At 37.3% G+C, this 20,370-nt stretch overlaps 2 protein-coding genes across 2 annotated transcripts; one reads left to right on the top strand and one right to left on the bottom strand.

Annotated features, from left to right (window-relative positions):
- Positions 1-4,233: 4,233 nt before the first annotated feature.
- LOC107872025 lies at positions 4,234-4,776 on the bottom strand. The gene has a single exon (XM_016718853.2). The coding sequence runs from the start codon at positions 4,774-4,776 to the stop codon at positions 4,234-4,236; it is 543 nt and encodes a 180-aa protein (XP_016574339.2).
- A 6,297-nt stretch (positions 4,777-11,073) lies between these two features.
- Positions 11,074-13,645, top strand: LOC124895763. The gene is made up of 4 exons (XM_047406191.1): positions 11,074-11,149; positions 12,043-12,294; positions 13,206-13,328; positions 13,467-13,645. The coding sequence occupies exons 1-4, from the start codon at positions 11,074-11,076 to the stop codon at positions 13,643-13,645; spliced, it is 630 nt and encodes a 209-aa protein (XP_047262147.1).
- The last annotated feature ends 6,725 nt before the right edge of the window (positions 13,646-20,370 follow it).

Here is a 20,370-nt window from a genome sequence, read left to right as displayed (position 1 = left end):
TTTTTATGTGTTTTATGTGATTTATACATTGATAGTGTTAAATTAGATGATATGCTCCACCTAGCGACCGTGTTCGAACCACGGGATCAAGGGGTGCCTAACACCTTCCCCTCTGTCAAAAAAATTTCTTAGCGGGAATCTCTGTTTGCAAACCAGTTTAAAAGAGTCAAACCGTTTTGAAAAAGAATTTCCAAAGGTGACTTGGAAAACCCACTTTATGTCAAGTGGCGACTCTGCGTTGATTATAAAATGAATCCTTTTCGAAACAATTCTCATCTTTTATCACTTAATAATAAAACCCTTTCGAACTTAAAATTAATTCTTTTGGTTAAAAAAGGGGTGTGGCATACATTACACATGATCATATTGGATTCCTCTGAGGCTTTTTTGTTTTGTTAATCTTTACAATGAAATTTTCTTTGATTTCTTTGGTGTACAATGAAATTCAAACAAATCCTATATTTGACCATCTATAATCTGCACATAATAACTTTGATATATAAAATCTCAAGCTTACTTCATCAATCATTATGAAAAGGTATTTCTAACTTCTAATGTAAAGATAAGGTGTGTGTACACTCAACCTTCCTCAAACGGCTTGCAGTAGGCACGTTGTTTGGTATTTTATCAATCATCAACATATATGTAATTCTTACTTCCCACTTTTTTATTCGTAATACAAATTTTAAATCCTTTATTAAATTATAAATACTTGTGAATACAACATACTTTTTTGAAAAATGCAAGAAAGTATGGAGAAACCACTATGAGCATGCCAAGTTGATTTACAAAACCAACAAAAAATAACAAGAAAAACAAAATAAGTAGGTTTAAAGAGAATACCAAGAAATCCAATTCATGGTGCATTTTCAGACACATAAAAAGGAAACAAAGAGGAAATTTTAGTATGAGAAAATGCTTTATTTCCACCTTGAATTATACGCGAAAAGGTTCAGACACACCCAAACTTTAGGAGGGTCTTATTACCCACCTGGACTAATTAAAGCCACATTTTGACAACCTTAGTGCCTTGTGGAACATACGTGGCACAACACACTGAAGGGTCCCTATCCACCCTTTTAGTATTATGATACGGAATCGAACTACGAAAACTAAAGACGACAAGTAAAGATAATTGATAAGATAGACAATTAGACACAAGAAAAGAATTAACCAAGAACAAAAGAGAATTTCAAACTTAATACCCTCAATTGTAATCTAATCGAGCACCTAATTCCTACAGTGACCAAGAAGGAGATGCACACTCTCTAAACCAATGTTTCTAAACAAAAGTTCAACAAAAGTTGTCCAATACTCTCACTCAATGGAGAAGTATTCCTCAATTCCTCAATAATCAAGTAAAAACTAAGAGAATGAGCTAGCCTCAAAAGTATTTATAGTTTAGGCTAATTATTATAATTTTAGGGCTCAAAAGTTACCCAATTTCAAGATAAGTCCCACTAAGGGCTGTTTTGATCCACTCTTGAAATGCTAGAGCAGATCAAAAACGGATCTAAAGTGCCTTGGGTGCAAGTCCTTTCAAAGGGATTTTCTAGCCCCATTTTGCCTTCGTTTGCCTCCTCCAACGATCCTTGGACCAATGTGAGTGCGATCATCAACAAATAACACCCTCTTATGGTAAGGAGGCTTTTTCAAGTTCCTCTCTTAGATCCTTTGAAGTTTCCAGACTTGACTTCTAGTGAATGGCTTGGAGCCAATCGGAATTGTATCATCCTCTCTATCCTGAGAAGAATTTGACCTCAAATTCAAAGGGTGATTATCTTCTATCATATCAAAGAGTGAATGATCACACAGATTAAAGGTATTGTGTACTTGATATTCTGAAGGAAGGTCAATCTAATAGGCATTGTCGTTTATCCTTTCAAGCACTTGAAATGGACCATCATATCGGGGCATCAATTTGGATTTTCTTTGGGTTGGAAACCTATCATTTTGAAGGTGCACCCACACCCAATCACCCGATTCAAGTACAAGCCACTTCCTTCCCTTGTTTACTCTTTTGACCACCTCTTGATTTTTCTTCTCAAGGCGAATTCTCACTTTATCATGCAACTTCTTCATAGTTTCTGCTCTCCTATCTCCATCTAAGCTTATCACAACATTACTAGGCAAATGAGTGAGATCTAAATGGGTAAGGGGGTTAAAACTATAAACACATTCAAGGGGAGTCATACCAATAGCCGAATGGATAACACAATTATAAGCAAATTTGACTAGAGGTAAGTGGTCCTCCCAAGTGGCCATTTTTCCTTTAACTAAGGTTAGCAACATAGAACCCAAGGTTATATTTACTACCTCTGTTTACCCATCCGTTTGTGGGTGGCAAGATGTTGAGAAAAGCAATTTTGTGCCAAGCCTACCCCACAACGACCTCTAAAAGTGACTAAGGAACTTAGAGTCCCTATCACTAACAATAGTCCAAGAAATTCTATGTATTTTGACAACATGCTCAACAAAAAAAGAATCCATATTAGAAGCATCATCAATTTTATGACATGGAGTGAAATGGGCCATTTTTGAGAACCTGTCAACCACAAAAAAAATGCAATCTTACCCCTTTTTTTCCTAGTCAATCCCAAAATGAAATCCATAGAGATGTCAAGCCATGGGCGTTGAGGAGTGGGTATAGGGGTATATAATCCCTTAAGGAGAAGGCGAGATTTTTCACTTCTACAATCCATGCATTGGCCATAAATTCTAGCAGCATCTTGACGCATCTTGGGCAAATAGAATTGTTCCTCTAGGATTCCAAGGGTCTTGTCAATTCCAAAGTGACCCATCATGCCCCCATCGTATGCCTCTCTTACAAATATTTCTCTCTATGAGCTAGAGTGTATGCACAACCTTCTTTCTTTGAATAAGAAACCATCAATCTTGGAGTAGGGCATAGAAGCACTATCCTTCTCCCACCTTTCCCTACCACATGTATCACAATCTTGATAGATTTAAACAAATTTGGGGTCCTCGGGGTACATTGTCTTTAGACTGTCAAATCACATCAATTTAGAAGACAATGTAGAGATAAGTACATGATTTCTAGACAATGCATTTGATACCACATTTTCCTTTCCCTTTTTGTAATGAATTACATAAGAAAAAGTCTTTAGGAAAGCAATCCACTTGGCATGTCTTTTATTGAGTTTATCTTAGGCCCAGATATATTTCAAGGATTCATGATCGGTTCGAATCACAAATTTCGTGTGCCACAAATAATGTTGCCAATTATACAAGGCTCTAATCAAGACGTATAATCTAGATCAGAGGTGGAATAATTTAGAGTTGCGCCCTTGAGCTTTTTACTAAAATAGGCAATATGTTTATCATTTTGCATTAAGACGACAACTATTCCTACCTTACTTGCATCACATTCAATCTCAAACATCTTATCAAAATTGGGTAATTGTAATAAGGGGGTGGAGCTAAGCATAACCTTCAAAGCTTCAAATATATTGGCTTGCTTATCATCCCATTTAAAAGTTTTATCCTTACGGATCACCTCGGTCAAGGGAATGACAATGGTACTAAATCCTTTGAAAAATCGCCTATAAAAACTAGCCACCCCATAGAAGCTTCTTGCTTCACCAATAGATTTTGGAGTTGGCCAATTCTTGATGGCATCTATCTTATATTCATCTACCTCGATTCCTCTTGAGATCACAACAAATACCAGGAAAACAACTTCGTTCATACCAAAAGAACATTTTCAAGATTAGCATACAACTTCTCTTTTCTAAGAACTTCAAACACATCACGCAAATGTAAGACATGTTCTTTACGGGATTTGCTATAAACTAGAACATTATCAAAGTATACCACAACAAACATCCCTAGGAACAATTTCATCACATGGTTCATCAACCGCATAAAGGTACTAGGAGAATTTGTGAGGACAAAAGGCATAAACAACCATTCATATAGACCAAACTTGGTCTTGAATGCGTTCTTTCACTCATCACCTAATTGCATTTAGATTTGGTAGTACCCTCTCTTGAGATCTATCTTAGAAAACATACAAGAACCATTCAGCTCATCAAGTATATCATCTAAATGGGAAATTGAGTGGCGATACTTTACCATTATTTTATTGATGGCTCGATAATCAACACGCATGCGCCATGTTCCATCTTTCTTTGGCCCTAGAAACACCAAAACTGCACATGGACTAATGCTTTCTTTGATGTATCCATTGTTGAGGAGTTCCTCAACTTACCTTTAGAGCTCTTTTGTGTCCTTTGGATTACTTTGGTAGGCCGGTTTGTTGGGTAATTGAGAACCCGACATAAAATTAATTTGATGCTCAATTGCCTGAAGTGGGGGTAATCCTTGGGGAAACTCCTTTGGGAACACATCTCCATAATCCTTCAAAACAGGGGAAATAGAATGGGGGATAGAAGAAGTAGAGTGGTTAGCATAAAAATCATGGGCTAGGAGGAGCATGGGTGTCTTCTCATCATGCTCTTTGAAAAGATCTTTGTTCCTAGACAACATCACCAAGGGACTCTTCTCTTTTAACCTTCCCTTCTCCTCTTCTTCATCACACTCCTCAATTTGGTCCTCCTTCTCACCTTGTTTCTTACCCTTCTCTTTCAATTCTCTTAATTTTTGGTAACCCTCATTCACTTGAGATGAAGAAAGAAGATGGTGAGTGAATTTCTGACCATTAAATGCAAAAGAGTACTGATTAGTCCTCCTATCATGCTTGCTTAAACGATCAGATTGCCATGGTCTTCTAAGAAAGAGATGACAACCTTGCATAGGTATCACATCACAATTCACCTATTCATGATAATTCCCAACTGAATCACCACTTGCCTATTCACCTTAAACTCACCACAATCATTTAACCATTGAAGCTTGTATGGTGTGGTATGTTTGGTCATGGGTAACTTCGAAAAATCAACCAAAGTTGCACTAGCCACATTAGAACAACTTTCGCTATCAATGATCAAAAAATATATATTTTTCTTTATAAGACAATTAGTATGGAATAGATTCTCCCTTTGACTAGACTCATCTATCTCCTTAATAATCATTGCACACCTCATAACAAAATTTGGAACCTCTTACTCTCCATCTTGAGGACAAGTATATTCATTATCCTCCTCTACTTGCTCATCTTCTTGGGATCCCTCTCCATTTTAGGATTTTTCATCATTCTCATCTTCTAATCCCACTTCTTCTCTAAGATAATACAATTTTCCTTCCTTAATAATCGCATTTCTCGGGTTGGTACATTCACCTGCCTTATGTCCCCACCCTTGGCATTTAAAACATTAAAAACCTTTAGGATTGAGAGTAGGATATTTGTTACCTTCATTCCTTAGAGGGTAGTTTGGATTGGTATTCTCTATGGGTTTTTTGTCATTGGACTTGTAGTCATTGATCTTGTTCCACCTTGATGATAATTTCTCTATCTCTTTACTTTTACTCCAAGTATTGGTAGATGAGTACCCTTTTGGTTTGTAAGTTGCCCTTTCTCTGATATCCCCTTCAATCTCCAAGGCTGCTTGGAAGATTTCTTCTATGGTATAAAACTTGTGGATAGTCATGCATGAGGAGATATCTTTGTTCAATACAACCTTAAAGCATATGATGTCATGATTCACGTTCTCTCAATGGTCGAGCTTTAAGATCAATTATTGGAATCATCATAATAGGCCATAACACTCTTGCTAACTTGCCTCAAGTTGTACAACTTTGCAAGCAGCTCATGTCTATACCACTTCGGAACATACCTTTGCCTCATGACTACCTTCAACGCATTCCATGGAGGGGGTTTTCCTTTATTCAACACATTTATAAATCTCTTGACATAATCCCATCATGTATTGATATACCCTTCAAAATGGGCTATGGCATAACAACTTTTCTTCTCTTCGGTGATATCATTAACTTGGAAGATCCTTTCACAAGAGGACTTCCATGAGAGATAAGCTTTAGGATCACTTTCTCCTTTGAAATTTGTAAGACTAAACTTGATTGAATAGATACCCACATCTAGATCCCTATTACCTTGTTTGTTCCATTGATCATAACCTTGAGGTCGGTTTACCAAGTTTCCTCTACCATTAAGTGCTGGACCAAATCTTTTTCTCCGACCTCCATAACCTCGTTGATCTATTGGTCTACATCTCATTTCCTCTACCAACATGTCAGCTACATCGAATGCTCTAAACTATGCTTATTTTTCTTTTCTTTCTTTCTCGTCTATTTGTATGGGTTGATTTTTGTTAAGGGGTGCTTGGAATGAGGGCATTCTGTTAAGTGGTGGTTGGTGTATTTAGGTTCTAGATTCATAATATTGTATTTGGTTGAATTAATATTGGAGTGGTCTAAAGGTATTTTGGTTTTGTGGATACGTAGTGGCTTGAGGAATGGAATCATGTGCTTGTATTGGTGGATTGATCATTTGGAGGCAGTTTTCCGAGGAAATATGAACCGACGAATTTAGAGCATGCCCACTAGTTGAAGCATTGAAGTGTTGAGGTATGGATAAGGATATGTTTTATCGACCTTCTACGATATCCACTGTTCTACTAATGAAGGATTCACTCCCTTCAAGAGAATACACTTTAAGATCTAGTGAGTTTATCTTAGCACCCGTAGAATCAATTTTACGATTGAGAGTTTCAATGGCCATTAAGATAGCATTGGTTGAGTGGTTATCCATTATTTTCAAAGTTTTGCCTTCCGTAGCCATTTTCTTATGAAGAAAGACACTAAAAAACAACAAACATGTTATCATTAGAGAAATTAACCTTACAAACTCTTCACTCCTTTGTTTAACTCACACTTGGATCACAAATGTTGAAAGATGGTTTATACTTCGTGTGGTAGTTGAGGTGTCAAGTTCTACTCTTGATCGGATTGGATTCTAGTTTGATGGACTCAAATAAATATATGAGCACTTGGATCAATAATTATAAATTCTATTAAAAAGAGAAAAGCTTGAAATAAATGAGACGATGAATGAAATGGGACTCAAGAACTAATCATCCAACTTAGTAGGTGGATTACTAGTTGTTGATAGTTTTAATAATCAAGAGTTGAATTTATGAATCAAATAATGAAACTAAGGAATAAAACTTGAGTAAATTGGAGTTTAGAAGTGTTAGAATGCATTTGGAACTTGAATTGGACGTTGGGAAGTCTTGACATACGTTTGGGAGGTGTCACACACCTTGAGCGCACCTATATAGCACTTTCAGCGCAGGTGGGGAAGGCTGCACATTGTTTTGAGCTATGAAAGCAGTTCCAACGCACCTCCAGTGCAGGTTGGATGCAGGAGAGACCCTAGACACTTCCTTGAGGTGCGGAACCAGGCTGGGAGCAGCTGTATCCACCTTAGACGCAGGTCAAGGGAAAGTTGGCCGCCACTTGCTTGTTCCAAGGCCAAAAATGCCCTTCTTGATGCCCTTTGTGTAATTTTCTCTTTGAATATTCTTGAAATATTTTTAGATGCTCAAACAAAAACACACTTTAAATCTTTTTATTCCTACTTTTTGGATCAAACACCTTCTTTTGGATGAATTTCAATATGAATATAACAATCTCCTCAAGAACATACCAAGAACACTAAGAACATCAATCTTTCTAACTTTATCTCCGGAGCTTGGAATGAGTTCAAAATTTGAACGTAGGTACTTTTTATCCTTCTAAAATCATTCCAAACATCAATTTATCCAAATTATTCATCAAAATCTTCATCTTTTCAATTCACCTCAAATGTCTTCAACCCAAGCTCCCAACAAGGATAGAACTCTCAAATAAGCTCCGATTTAACTCAAATTTGGTTTATAAACTCGTATAGTATTAGGGAATGCAAATGTAACACTAGAAACACCAGAAAACACAAAAATCAAAAAATTAATATATGACCTAAGATCTAAAACGTGAATAGTAACTTGTTTTTGTGATTTTCAATTTTTTGAGATGACTAGATCTAAGATTGACTTTGTAGGAACAAAATCAAACTCAGCTCTGATACCAAATAATACGGAATCAAATTATGAAAACTAAAGACGAAAAAAAAGTAAAGATAATCGATAAAACAGACAATTAGACACAAGAAAAGAAGTAACCAAGAATAAAAGAGTATGTCAAACTCTAATACCCTCAGTTACAATCTAATCGAACACCTAATACCTACGGTGACCAAGAGGGAGATGAACGCCCTGTAAACCAATGTTTCTAAACCAAAGTTCAATAAATGTTTTCCAATAGTCTCACTCAATGGAGAAGAATTCCTCAATTCCTCAATAATCAAGCAAAACTAAGAGAATGAGCTAGCCTCAAAAGTATTTATAGCTTATGCTAATTATTATAATTTTAGGGCCCAAAAGTTAGCCAATTACAAGATAAGTTCCACTAGGGGCTGTTTTTATTTGCTCTTGAAATGCAAGAGTGGATCAAAAGAGTATCCAATGCGCCTTGGGTGCAAGTCCTTTTCAGGGGGTTTTCTAGCCCCGTTTTTCCTTCACTTGCCTCCTCCAATGAACCTTGTACCAATGTGAGTGCGTTCATAAAAAAATAACACCCTCTTGATGGTAAGGATGCTTCTTCAAGTACCTCCCACTTCATGAACTATCCTTGAATCCTTTGAATCTCCCAGGCTTAACTTCTAGTGAATGGCGTGGAGCCAATCCGGATTGTATCATATCGTTAAGTAGTTTGGATAAAAATATCACTTATAAAAGTAGATTGAAATTATGTAATATTATCAATATTAATTAAATTATCATAGATGTCTTGTTCTGATCATTTATTAAATACTATTTAGTATTATGTGTACAACTATATTATGTCGCACATCTTGCACCAAGACCTCGCTGATTCTTCATTACTTACATTACAGTAGGTCGAAAAAATTATGCGAGGGATCTATTCATCCTACTGCATTAGTGTATCCGAAGAAGGTTGAGTAGACATGGGACATTTTGTATGACCACCCCCATGACCATATCATACACTATATAAGTAGGGTTATATGACATTATCAAAATACGTAAGATCCTATTTGACCAAAAACCAGTAATTGTTATGGACTTGAGGTGGAGGCCAGATACTCACACATTCGACCTACCCTTAAGAGGTAACTTTCACGCTACAGGATATGGATGTGTTGGTTGCACTATACATAGTCGGAGATCCAATTATATGTACCGATGAAAGGGATCATAATTTAGATTGGCATATGATGTTATGATATTACACTGGCTTGGAGGTTGAACTAGACACCATTAATGGGAATGATTGTATTTCTACTATAACAGTTCTGGATTATCTTCAACAATATCTTTTTCTTCATTCCATATAGTCAAGACTTTAGAGAGTAGGGTTTATAGCACCGCTCGACTGTATATGTGTTTCTTTTGGGAGGGATGCTATGCATAAATACATCTGACAGTATTTTGAGTTTGAGGTACTTATATTTACATAAGGACCTCAACAAAAAAGGAGACTATAGCTGGGGAACACTGTTCTAGCATACTTTATAGGTCTCTTTGTCGGATATTCATGTGAACGAAGGAGCTAGAAGGATTTTTTCCTCTTCTTCAGGTAACCTTTCTTATTATCTAAATTCAATTCGATTAGTTATTCTTTTTATTAAAAATAATTTTGATGTAATCATTAGATATGGATTTGAGAGAGGATTCGGTCCTTCTGGATAGAGTCGATTGAGAAGATAGACTAGTTAGTGCTACTATATGCTAGGTGTTGGTGTAATATACCATAAATTACAATAAATAATTACAGTTGAAAATAAAAGGAACAAAAGTGAATAAAATAAAATAATCTTCTTCTTGACTGAGGCACGGATATCTCACTTTCTTTAAGGAGATACAAGCCCACTGGGGCATAATCTACACCGATTCAGCAATATATCTCGTGACTTGTCCCCTCCAGGATACAACAACTGATAAACGATGTATAACTCAAACAACTCTGGATTAGTTGAAGAGTCCAAAGCCGCACCATAAGAACACCTTCCTTAAACATATATTTACTGCTTTGTATAGTGAATATAGTTAAAGACTTAGAATATTTTCTCTATCTCAACTCTTTCTTTCACTAATATAATAACTCTCATTTGTAAAGTGAATATAGTTGTAGACTTAGTATATTTTCTTTGTCTTAACTCTCTCTTTCACTACTACACACTATAATCTTTTTCACACTTATCATATTTCCTAGTCCATGCAATAACATGCAAGACCACCTCTATTTATAGGTGAGGCACTTAAGAAAATGCCAAACCATGCTAAATTTATAAAGGAATTGCTAACAAAGAAGCAGAAGGTAAGCTGTCAGTTGGTGGACAACATCTACCACAGTAGCGCTGTTTCTTCACAATCCTTAGTGCAGAAAAAGCCTGACCCTAGAGCATTTACCATACCGTACATAGTTGGGTCCATGAAGTTTACCAAAGCTTTATGTGACTTAGGAGCAAGTATTAATCTAATGCCCCTTGATATCTACCAGAAGCTTGGACTGGGGGAACCTACCTCCAAAATGATGTGTCTTGTCATGGTAGATAGGTCAGTGAAACGACCAATTGGTATATTACACAATGTGCCGGTGAAAGTGGAAGACTTTATTCTGCCTGTAGACTTCGTGATATTGGATTGTGATGTTGATTTTAAGGTAGACATCATCTTGGGTAGACCATTATTAGCCACGGGAAGAGTGTTGGTTGATATGAGCTCAATGAGCTAAAGTTCAGGTATGGAAAAAGAGAGGCCAGATTTAAAATGCATTCTCCTATGAAGTAGTTGAAGGAGATGAATACTTCTCGATCGTTGATGTATTCCAGGAAGATGGTAATGAGGTGGTGATTCAGAATCTTGACCAAGTCTGAGTAGTCGAGATAACCCAGTCATGCCATGAAATTAAATCAGGCGCTATTTGGGAGGCAACCCAATATTTTAATTTTATTGCACTTGTGTTTTTAATATTTGTAGCTAAGAGTCGTACAAAGGAGGTGAACTAGTTTCAGTCAACTTGAGGAGGATTGACATCAATTTTGACAGGTTGTCACAAGTATGACAAACCATGAGAAATAGCGTCAAAATACTCAAGTCAAAGCCCTATTCTATTAAGGCTGACAACAATTTTGAAGTGCTGTCAGGTATTTGACGCGCCGTTAAAAATGTCGTAAAGCCTAGCTTAAAAATTTTGGGCTAACCCAGCCCAGTCACAGCTGTTCACATTCCCACGTACCATAGGTCTTTTCCTATTAGTTTTAATTTTCTTTCCTTAGAGAGTTATTTCCCTTGCTTTGTCAAGTTTAATCCCTTCTGAGTCAAAATTTTAAGACTTTCCTTGTTGAAGCCTGAGAGTTAAGCCAAGAAATCTTCTACCTCTCTTATCTCATTCTTCTCTCACTCATAAGTCTAAGTGCTTAGAGTACATCAGCTAAAGTTTCAACATCCAAGTATAAGAAAAACTTCAACTTTATCTTTCTTTGGATCAATTGTGAACTACAAGAAACCTTGGTTTCAAAAGAGTGAGCTAAACCCATTAACATGCTTCAAGCCCCTTCAAAAATGAGGGTTTGTAGGGGTATGCAGTATAATTTCGTGGAAATCTCACTAAAGAACATGACCTAAGTTGAAATTGAGAATAATGATAGAAGAAAAATCAAGTAAAAGAAGTTAGAAATTGTAATGTTGTCTGACGACAATTTTTATGGCCTTGCACCTGTGTGACAGCCATTCAAAAATGCAATCAAAAGCTGAGAAATTTTTTAGATTCTGAATAAGGTTGACAATGCTTTTAAGCACTGTCACACCTTTGACGACAAATCAGAAAGGCCGTCAAACCTTGGAACTAAAAATAGTGTTGATGTTTAATTGAGGTCATCCTTCTTCTTTTCTTGTTTGATTATAAGTACCAATTAAGGATTTCTACGTTGTACAGAACTGAGCATGACATCCAAGAGGAAGAATCCAACCACACCAAAGAAAGCAGCTATAGATAATGTGCCTTTATAACTTGTCAATGAGGGCTCTGATTATAAAGATGAGGAGCCTTTGCTCAGATGGAAAAGAAAGAGGACTAGTCCAAAGACTCCACCTCCACCTAAGCCTACTGAGGTGGAGGATACTGATGATAATGAGGTGACAACCTCATCTGAGAAAGCTTCGGAGGAACAAGGATCAGAACACACTGAGCAGAGGTCTGAGAGTACTAAACCAGCAGTCAAAACTAAAGATTTTGAGAGGCTTGCAACTGAAGAAACTGAGTCTGAATCACCATCTTCGGATCACCAAGGTGATAAGGATTATTTAGTACAGGGAAATTCGGTGAAATAAGAAAACCCCGAGGTTAGTAACAATGTGAGATGGCGAATCCATGGGGCTAAAATGATTTATTTGGATAGACTTTGTAGAACAGATCGATGAAATGCCAGAAGGCCAATTCTAGAGGAGAAGAAGATTATCACTACAGGGTTGATCAGATGCCCTGAGGTTATGCATAAACTCTAGGAGTATGGTCTGGAGTGGACTACTAGGGGAAGCAATATTTACTGTCCTTCGTTTGTCCAGCATTTCTGCGTGAAGTAACAGGCTACGATGGAAAATATATGCAAAGAAGGGGATAAAACTTTAGTATAAGCCTCTCCTGACCAAAGTTGTAGTACGTGGAGTGGGGTGGATGTATCAGTTGCCACCATAAATAGGTTTCTTCATGGGCCAGCCTTCGTCCCATGAGCTACCTCACCTATATTCTATGCCCGATTGAAGCATCGAGAAAATCAGCACAAGTGGCTAGCGACACTCATAGCAGATGGGGAACTGGAATGGTTGATAATCCAGCAGAAAAGATTTCCAAAGCATCTCTAAATTCAGAGGCAAGTATTTTGGGGGGGGGGGGTTTAATACGGATTCATCTGATACTCACCAAGGGCGACAACATATTAGGGGATGATCGAGCAATATTGGTTGCAAGCTTGACAGATAAAACCCCCTTGGATTTTGGAGAAATTATAGCAGAATAGATCAAGATTTGACTCGCAAGAGCTGATGCTACATATCTATTCTCATGCCTGATTACTAGGTTGTGTGAAGCAGCTCATATTTCTGAGATTTTAGGTATTAATGATGAGATGCATGCCAAGAAGACTCACAACCCTGTCAGCAAAAATGAAATTCGGCCAGGCTTGCGACTTTATTAAAATGTAGGGTGTGCAACAGATCCTCCAGTCACTGAGACTGTTTCAGCACCAGATGTTGGGGTGCAAAGCCCCGAAACTGTATCACCACCACCACCAGCACATTCAGCTCAGGAAGGTTCAGTGCCTCAAAGTGAGCTGACTGCTTCAGTTTCTCTAACAGTAAGAAGGTTGGAATTTTAGCCAATTGATATTATGAAGGTGGCCAGGCTAGCAAATTGGTGCGAGATACAACTACTGGCCTTCACCAAATAATTTGCTGCTGCTGTAGACAAAAGATTTAAAGCTGTACTCGATCCTACACTAGAACCTTTCATGACTTTGCCAGTGCGGGTAGCAGATCTTGAGAACAGATTCAATACTCGGGCAAGAGAGATGATAGATACTGATATTGCTACTTTTAGGGATGCATTGTACAAGGTGAAGGCTGAGGTTGGGATATTGCAGTAACACCAAATTATGGTGCCAACAGGATCAACTATACATGATGTTGAGGAAGACATTCCTATAAATGATCTTACTACGAACTCCTCAAAGAAAAAGAAGAAAAAGGGGGAAATGAAAGGCAAAAACAAAAGATATGAGCCTGATAGTGAAGAAGAGAGAAAGACTAAAAAGAAAGCAAATAAGAAGGCAGAGAAGGAGAACTTGAAAAGGGCAATACTGGAGTTTATGGCTGAAATAGAGAAATGGGAAGCAACCATCAGAGCTAGAGCTGCAGGTGCTTTATCGAGCCAGGCTCCAGCTACTACAAAGGCAGATGTTATGAGTGGGGAAAAGATAGCTGATGATGTGATGGCAGGGTCGGAGACCTAGAATCCACAGGCTTGACTGATTTTAGGTATATTCTAACCCTTGGTGCTTTTTATTTCTTGATTTTAAGTTAAGGGTATAGGGAAACTGTTGTTGTAACACATTCGGTGGATAATTAGGAGTAGTGCAAATACTTGAGGTAGTTAGCTCGTTTAGTGAATTTTGAGTACGTCTCCAGTGGTCTGATATGTTGTGAACTGTGTGAAGTGCTTCTAGTGTGACCACTATGTATCTATTTATGGTACTAGTGTGGTAAATAGATAACCTGTAGAGAACAAATGCATGAAACAGAGGAGTAGTGATATGCTATATACTTGTGTGCCATATGCATGTAAGGTCTTACTCAGTTCCCATTGTGCGTTAAATCTAAAACTTGCTCAGTTCGTCGTGTCATAGTCATAGGATAGGCATTTAGCAACGGATCATAGGCCATTTTTTCATGTTAACCCATATTAGCTTAAATGACCATCCAAGTGTGAACAATATCCCTTGATTCTTTTTTTTGAGCCTAAATAGCCTAATTCTTTCTTGTACACCTTTCATATTCCTATTATATCACAATGAACATGTTTTGGCCCTGGTTCTCCTTGGACATTGTGCACCTTGACTTTGGCAAATAGCCTAAGTTGAGGGTGGCTACTATAGGGGTGCTTGATGCATTATGAGTATGAAGAGAGGGAAAATAAAGAAAATGAATAACAAGTTAGGTATAGTGAAAAAGTATATAGAAAAGAGAAAAATGAATAAGTTGATCTAATGCGTGAACAGAGAACACCCATCTTGAGACTACTTGACAAATAGAAGAGGGAAGAAAAGAAGGTCAAAAGTTTAAACCCCGTGAGTTAATGTAGTACCAAGGAGGTATAGTCACTATGAAATACCCTTGAATGTCATACTAGCCCCTAGCCTACGTTACAAACTTAGAAAATACCTATAGTGATGCTAACTGACTTATCTGAAGACTTCAGTACTGACTATAAGGGCAAGCCTATGGCATTAGATGCGCAATGTTAGAACTTTGTTCTGAGAGTGAGTCTTACGTTCATCCCTATGTTAATACATGTAAATCTAAGTGAAAAAGAGATTTCTTTATGGTGAGGGCACACCAGGTATGTTGTTATTAACTACTTTGTTCGGAGAATGTAATTTAGGTATGTGATAGGTTATTATTGCTGAGATTTTTGCCATATATAGATGCTTGTGAGTTACATAGTTGTTTTCAAATATTAGACACAGTTTATTTTATTTTGATTAATCATGGAGATGGTGCATGTATTCTGAACTGATAAGAGTAGTTAGCTGCCGAATTGTACTTTGTTTATTCCTAGTTATGTTTTGGTTGCTTGAGGACAAACAATTATTTAAGTTTAGGGTGTTGATGTGTGAGTCAATGCTAACATATTTGATGCTTTTAACTCTGAATAATTGTGAAGTCTTAAGCAAATTTTGTACTTTTTGATCATTTTTTGTATGTTAATGCAGATATAAGTATCGGGGAAGAAACCAAAGGAAAGAAGAATAAAACAGTTTAAAGCTGGTGGAAATAAGCTGAAATATATCTGACGATCATTTTGAAGTACCATCATACATGGGACAGGCTATCAAAGTCACCTTCAAGATTAGACAGAATTTGAGAAGATTAGATGAAATGTGACAATGATTCGGAAGGGCCGTCAAATATTTGTGATCTCGTTAAATCACCGTCAACCAGAGGGCAGAGTATGCTAATTTTTAGTGAAATGTGATGCTAGTTTGCAAGCTCCATCAAGATCTTTGAAACTCCATCAGGATTACCATCTGAAGAGTCAGATGATAACAATTCATTGGAATCTTTGACGACATCTGGCATATGTCGTCAGGTGTCTGACGCAATGTCAAAAGCATCGTCGTCTAATTCAAAGAGAAAACTAAAACTTTAATTTTGTTTCATTTATTAGGTTTGACTATTTAAAGACTTGTTTTAGGGTTTTTAGGAATTAGTCATTATCTAGGAGACATTAACTCTGAGAAGAGAGGGACGTATATTGCTCTCTTTCATTAATTATTCTTCTTGTTTCTTATCAACAATTTTTAGTCTTCCACCTTGTGATTAAATTGAAGATACTACTTGTTGTTTTTCATCCATTCGTAAGTTGATCCTTATCATCATGAATTCAACTTGTTATTTCGTTCATTAAATAATGAGTGGCTAATTCTATTAGCCAGAGTTCTGGGATCCATGAATTAGGGTTTAATATGATGCTAGGTGTGTAATGGATTCCAAGAGTAGTAGAACATCTTGTAATTCTGTTGTTTTAACTGAAATCTAGTGGTTGCAAATATTGGATTATGCCTTAGGTTTTATTTGCTTCTAACGGAGAAATAGACTAGAGGTCATGAATTATCAACAGGGACTCAGAAGCTACAGACCTTTTGTTTAATGATTGATACCATAACTGGATTAATCTACTTGAGATAACATCCTTTTGGAAATTGATAAGTTATCTAAGTTTGAGAGAATTAGATAATAAATTGTCTGGTAAGGTCGAAAGATAAGTCAGAAAGTATCATAGTCAAGGATAGTCTGTTGTTCTACATACTTCAAGAATCCCAATCATTGCCTAGTATCTGTCAACTCCCAAAATCCAGGGTGAACATAACTCTAGTTTCCTATTTATCTTGATTACAAACACTGAAGTATTGAAAGTGACATTTGACTTTCTGTGAAACTTAAACCCCCATCCTTCGAAAATAGTAAACTATCAGTAAAGCATTTCGTAAACAAATCGAAGTTCAAACCCTATTACCTGTGGGATTCGACCCTAACCTAGTTGGGTTTTATATTGACAATGATCTCTTACACCCATTCAAAAGTGTAATTTGAGCGTTATCAAAAAATGGCGCCGTTGCAGGGGAATACGATTGTAGACTAGAAGTTTGTATGAAAAAATTTGTTGATAGTTAAGTTTCCTTGATTTATTTTTATCTATTGTTTTCTTTTATTATAGGTACTATGTTGTTTATGTCAAACACAAGAAGTTCTGGAGAACCACTATTACCAATCAATCCAAAACCTCAACTGATAGGAAGAATGACTAAACAATAGGAAGCACATCACCAGAACCCTGATGATAAAGACTTGGGTGATAAGGAATTGCTGAATCCTCAAAACCTAAGGGGACCTAAATAAGTTGCTGCACCAGTACAACAAAACATCAACAGAAATCATCCAGTCCAAGGAAGATATGGGCAACAACCTATGCAATATGAGGTTGATGAAGATGATGAAGGAATAGATAGAGCTGGTGCAACGGGTGCTATCAGTCCTCCACTGTTGGCACCAGGTGCAAAATTCAGCATAACAAGTACCATGATCCAACTCCTGCATCTGAAAAGATTATTTAGAGGCTTGTCTGGTGATGATCTGGACATGTATTTGGTGAACTTCATCATCATTTGCAAATCCTTTGACAATCTGGGAGTGAGCCAAAATACGATTAGGTTGAGATTATTTCCTTTGTCTCTATTTGGGGAGGCAATAATGTGGTTGAATGAGTTAAAGCCTGATTTTATAACCAACTGGAGACAGTTAAAAGATGTGTTCCTAGAATAGTTCTTTCCACCCTCTAGAAGAGTACAGTTGAGGGATGAAATTAGCAACTTCAGACAGCTCCCGATTGAAGCACTGCACAAAACTTGGGAAATATTTAAGAAGAAACTTGAACAATGTCCGAACCATAATATAATGGAATTTCACTTGATGGATACCTTGTATAGATCTTTTAACTCTGTGACAAAGCCTATTGTTGACAATGCTACAGGTGGTTCGTTTATTGACCTCTCTTTTCTAGATGCTTTTGACATGCTTAATAGAATAACCAAGCAGAGTCGGGCTTGGAACTCTAGGGATTCTGTAGTGGATAGCCCGACTATTGCTAGTGGTATTATTGTGGAGCAGCGTAGAAGGGATGAGGAGTGAGATCAAGATATGACCCACTTGAAGACACAGATGGACTTGCTGGCCAAGTACTTGCTATCTGGAAAAACTAAAATTGTTAAAGCTATGGAATCTCAGGGTACTATGTCTACAAGTGTTGATTCTAAGGCAAACTATGTGAGTAATCGGGGGGGTTTCCGAGGCAATAGCCAAGGGAACCAAGGTCGGACTTTCTATGATAAACCTGATTATAAAGATAGGGATCAGGGATATTTGAAAAATAATAATGACAGGAGTGGTTTGTATATTCCTCTTGGAAGTCAGGATTCTGCGATGACTAGTTCTAGCAAAATGTCCATGGAGGAGATGATGAAAAAGCTGTTGAAGGGAGTTGAAGCTACCAACTCAGGGGTAGCTACTATGAAAAGTGAATTTTCTACCCTCAATCAGTTGGTTAGCTCATACTCTACTTTTATTAATCAGTTGGAGCAATAGATAAGCCAACTGTCGGTTACTCTGAACCAGAGAAAAGCTGGTACTTTACCTAGTGATACGGTTCAAAACTCACGGACTGATGGCTCTTGTTTAGTTATTACTACTCGGAGTGGAAAGATATTATCTGGCCCTTTTATGGGCAAAGCCGTAGAGAAGGAGGTAATTGTTGATGAATCAGAAGGAAGCAATCCAGTAGAGTCTGAGAAGATGGATGGTTTTGTTGATATTTCAGAGAAAGAAGATGAAAAGAAAGGGGAAGTGGTATTGAAAGAAATCCCAAGATCACCACCTCCCTTTCCTCAGAGATCGAAGAATAAAGAAGACAACAAAAAATTTAGCAAGTTCATGGCAATAATGAAACAACTGACAGTGAATGTGCCATTGATGGAGGCACTTGAGTAAATGCCAAACTATGCTTAATTTATGAAGAAATTGCTAACAAAGAAGCAGAAGGTAAGCTATGAGCTGGTGGACAACATCCACCATTGTAGCGCTGTTTCTTCACAATCCTTAGTGCAGAAAAAGCCTGACCCTGGAGCATTTACCATAGAGTGCACAGTTGGGTCCATGAAGTTTACCAAAGCTTTATGTGACTTAGGAGCAAGTATTAATCTAATTCCCCTTGATATCTATAAGAAGTTTGGACTGGGAGAACCTACCCCCATAACGATGCGTCTTGTGATGGCAGATAGGTCGGTGAAACGACCAGTTGGTATATTCCAAGATGTGCCGGTGAAGGTGGATGGCTTTATTCTTCTTGCAAACTTCGTGATATTGGATTGTGATGTTGATTTTGAGGTACCCATCATCTTGGGTAGACCATTATTAGCCACGAGAAGAGTGTTGGTTGATATGGAACTCAATGAGCTAAAGTTCAGGTATGGAAAAAGAGAGGCTAGATTTAAAATGCATCCTCCTATAAAGCAGTTGGAGGAGATGAATATCTTTTTGGTAGTCGATATATTCCAAGAATATGGTAATGAGGTAGTGATCTAGCATCTTGACCAAGTCTGAGTAGTCGAGATAACCCAATTATGCCGTGACATCAAATTAGGTGCTATTTGGGAGGCAACCCAAGGTTTTAATTTTATTGAATTTATGTTTTTATATTTGTAGCTAAGAGTCGTATAAAGGAGGTGAGCTGGTTTCAGTCAACTTGAGGTGGATTGACGTCAATTTTGACAGGCTTTCACAAGTATGACAAGCCGTTAGAAATAGCATATAAATACTCAACTCAAAGCCCTATTTTGTTAAGGCTGACGATAATTTTGAAGCCCGTCAGGTATCTAACGCTTCGACAAAAATATCGTCAAATGAGTTGAGCCCATCTTAAAAATTTTAGGCTAACCCAGCCCAGTCACAGATGTTCACATTCCCGCATACCATAGGTCTTTTCCTATTAGTTTTAATTTTCTTTCCTTAGAGAGTGATTTCCCTTCCTTTTCCAAATTTAATCCTTTATAAGGCAAAATTTTAAGACTTTCCTTTTTGAAGCCTGAGAGTTAAGCCAAGAAATCTTTTCCCTCTCTTATCTCATTTTTCTCTCACTCACAAGTCTAGGTACTCATAGTACATTAGCTAAGTGTCGACATCCAGGTATGAGAAAAAGTTCAACTTCATCTTTCTTTGGATCAATTGTAAACTACAAGAAACCTTGGTTTCAAAGGAGTGATTTGAACCCATTAACATGCTTCAAACCCCTTCAAAAATAAGGGTTTGTAGGGGTATGCGGTATAATTTCATGAAAATCTCAGTAAAGAACATGATCTAAGTTGAAATTAAGAATAATGGTAGAAGAAAAATCAAGTAATAAGAAGTTAGAAATTATAATGTTGTCTGATGGCAATTTTCATGGCCTTGCACCTATGTGACGGCCATTCAAAAATGCCGTCAAAAGATGAGAAATTTTGTGGATTCTTGATAAGGTTGACAATACTTTTGAAGCGCCGTC

Source organism: Capsicum annuum, unplaced genomic scaffold (assembly GCF_002878395.1).
Source record: "Capsicum annuum cultivar UCD-10X-F1 unplaced genomic scaffold, UCD10Xv1.1 ctg995, whole genome shotgun sequence".
Lineage (NCBI taxonomy): Eukaryota > Viridiplantae > Streptophyta > Magnoliopsida > Solanales > Solanaceae > Capsicum > Capsicum annuum.
This window is presented reverse-complemented; position numbering and strand designations above follow the sequence as displayed.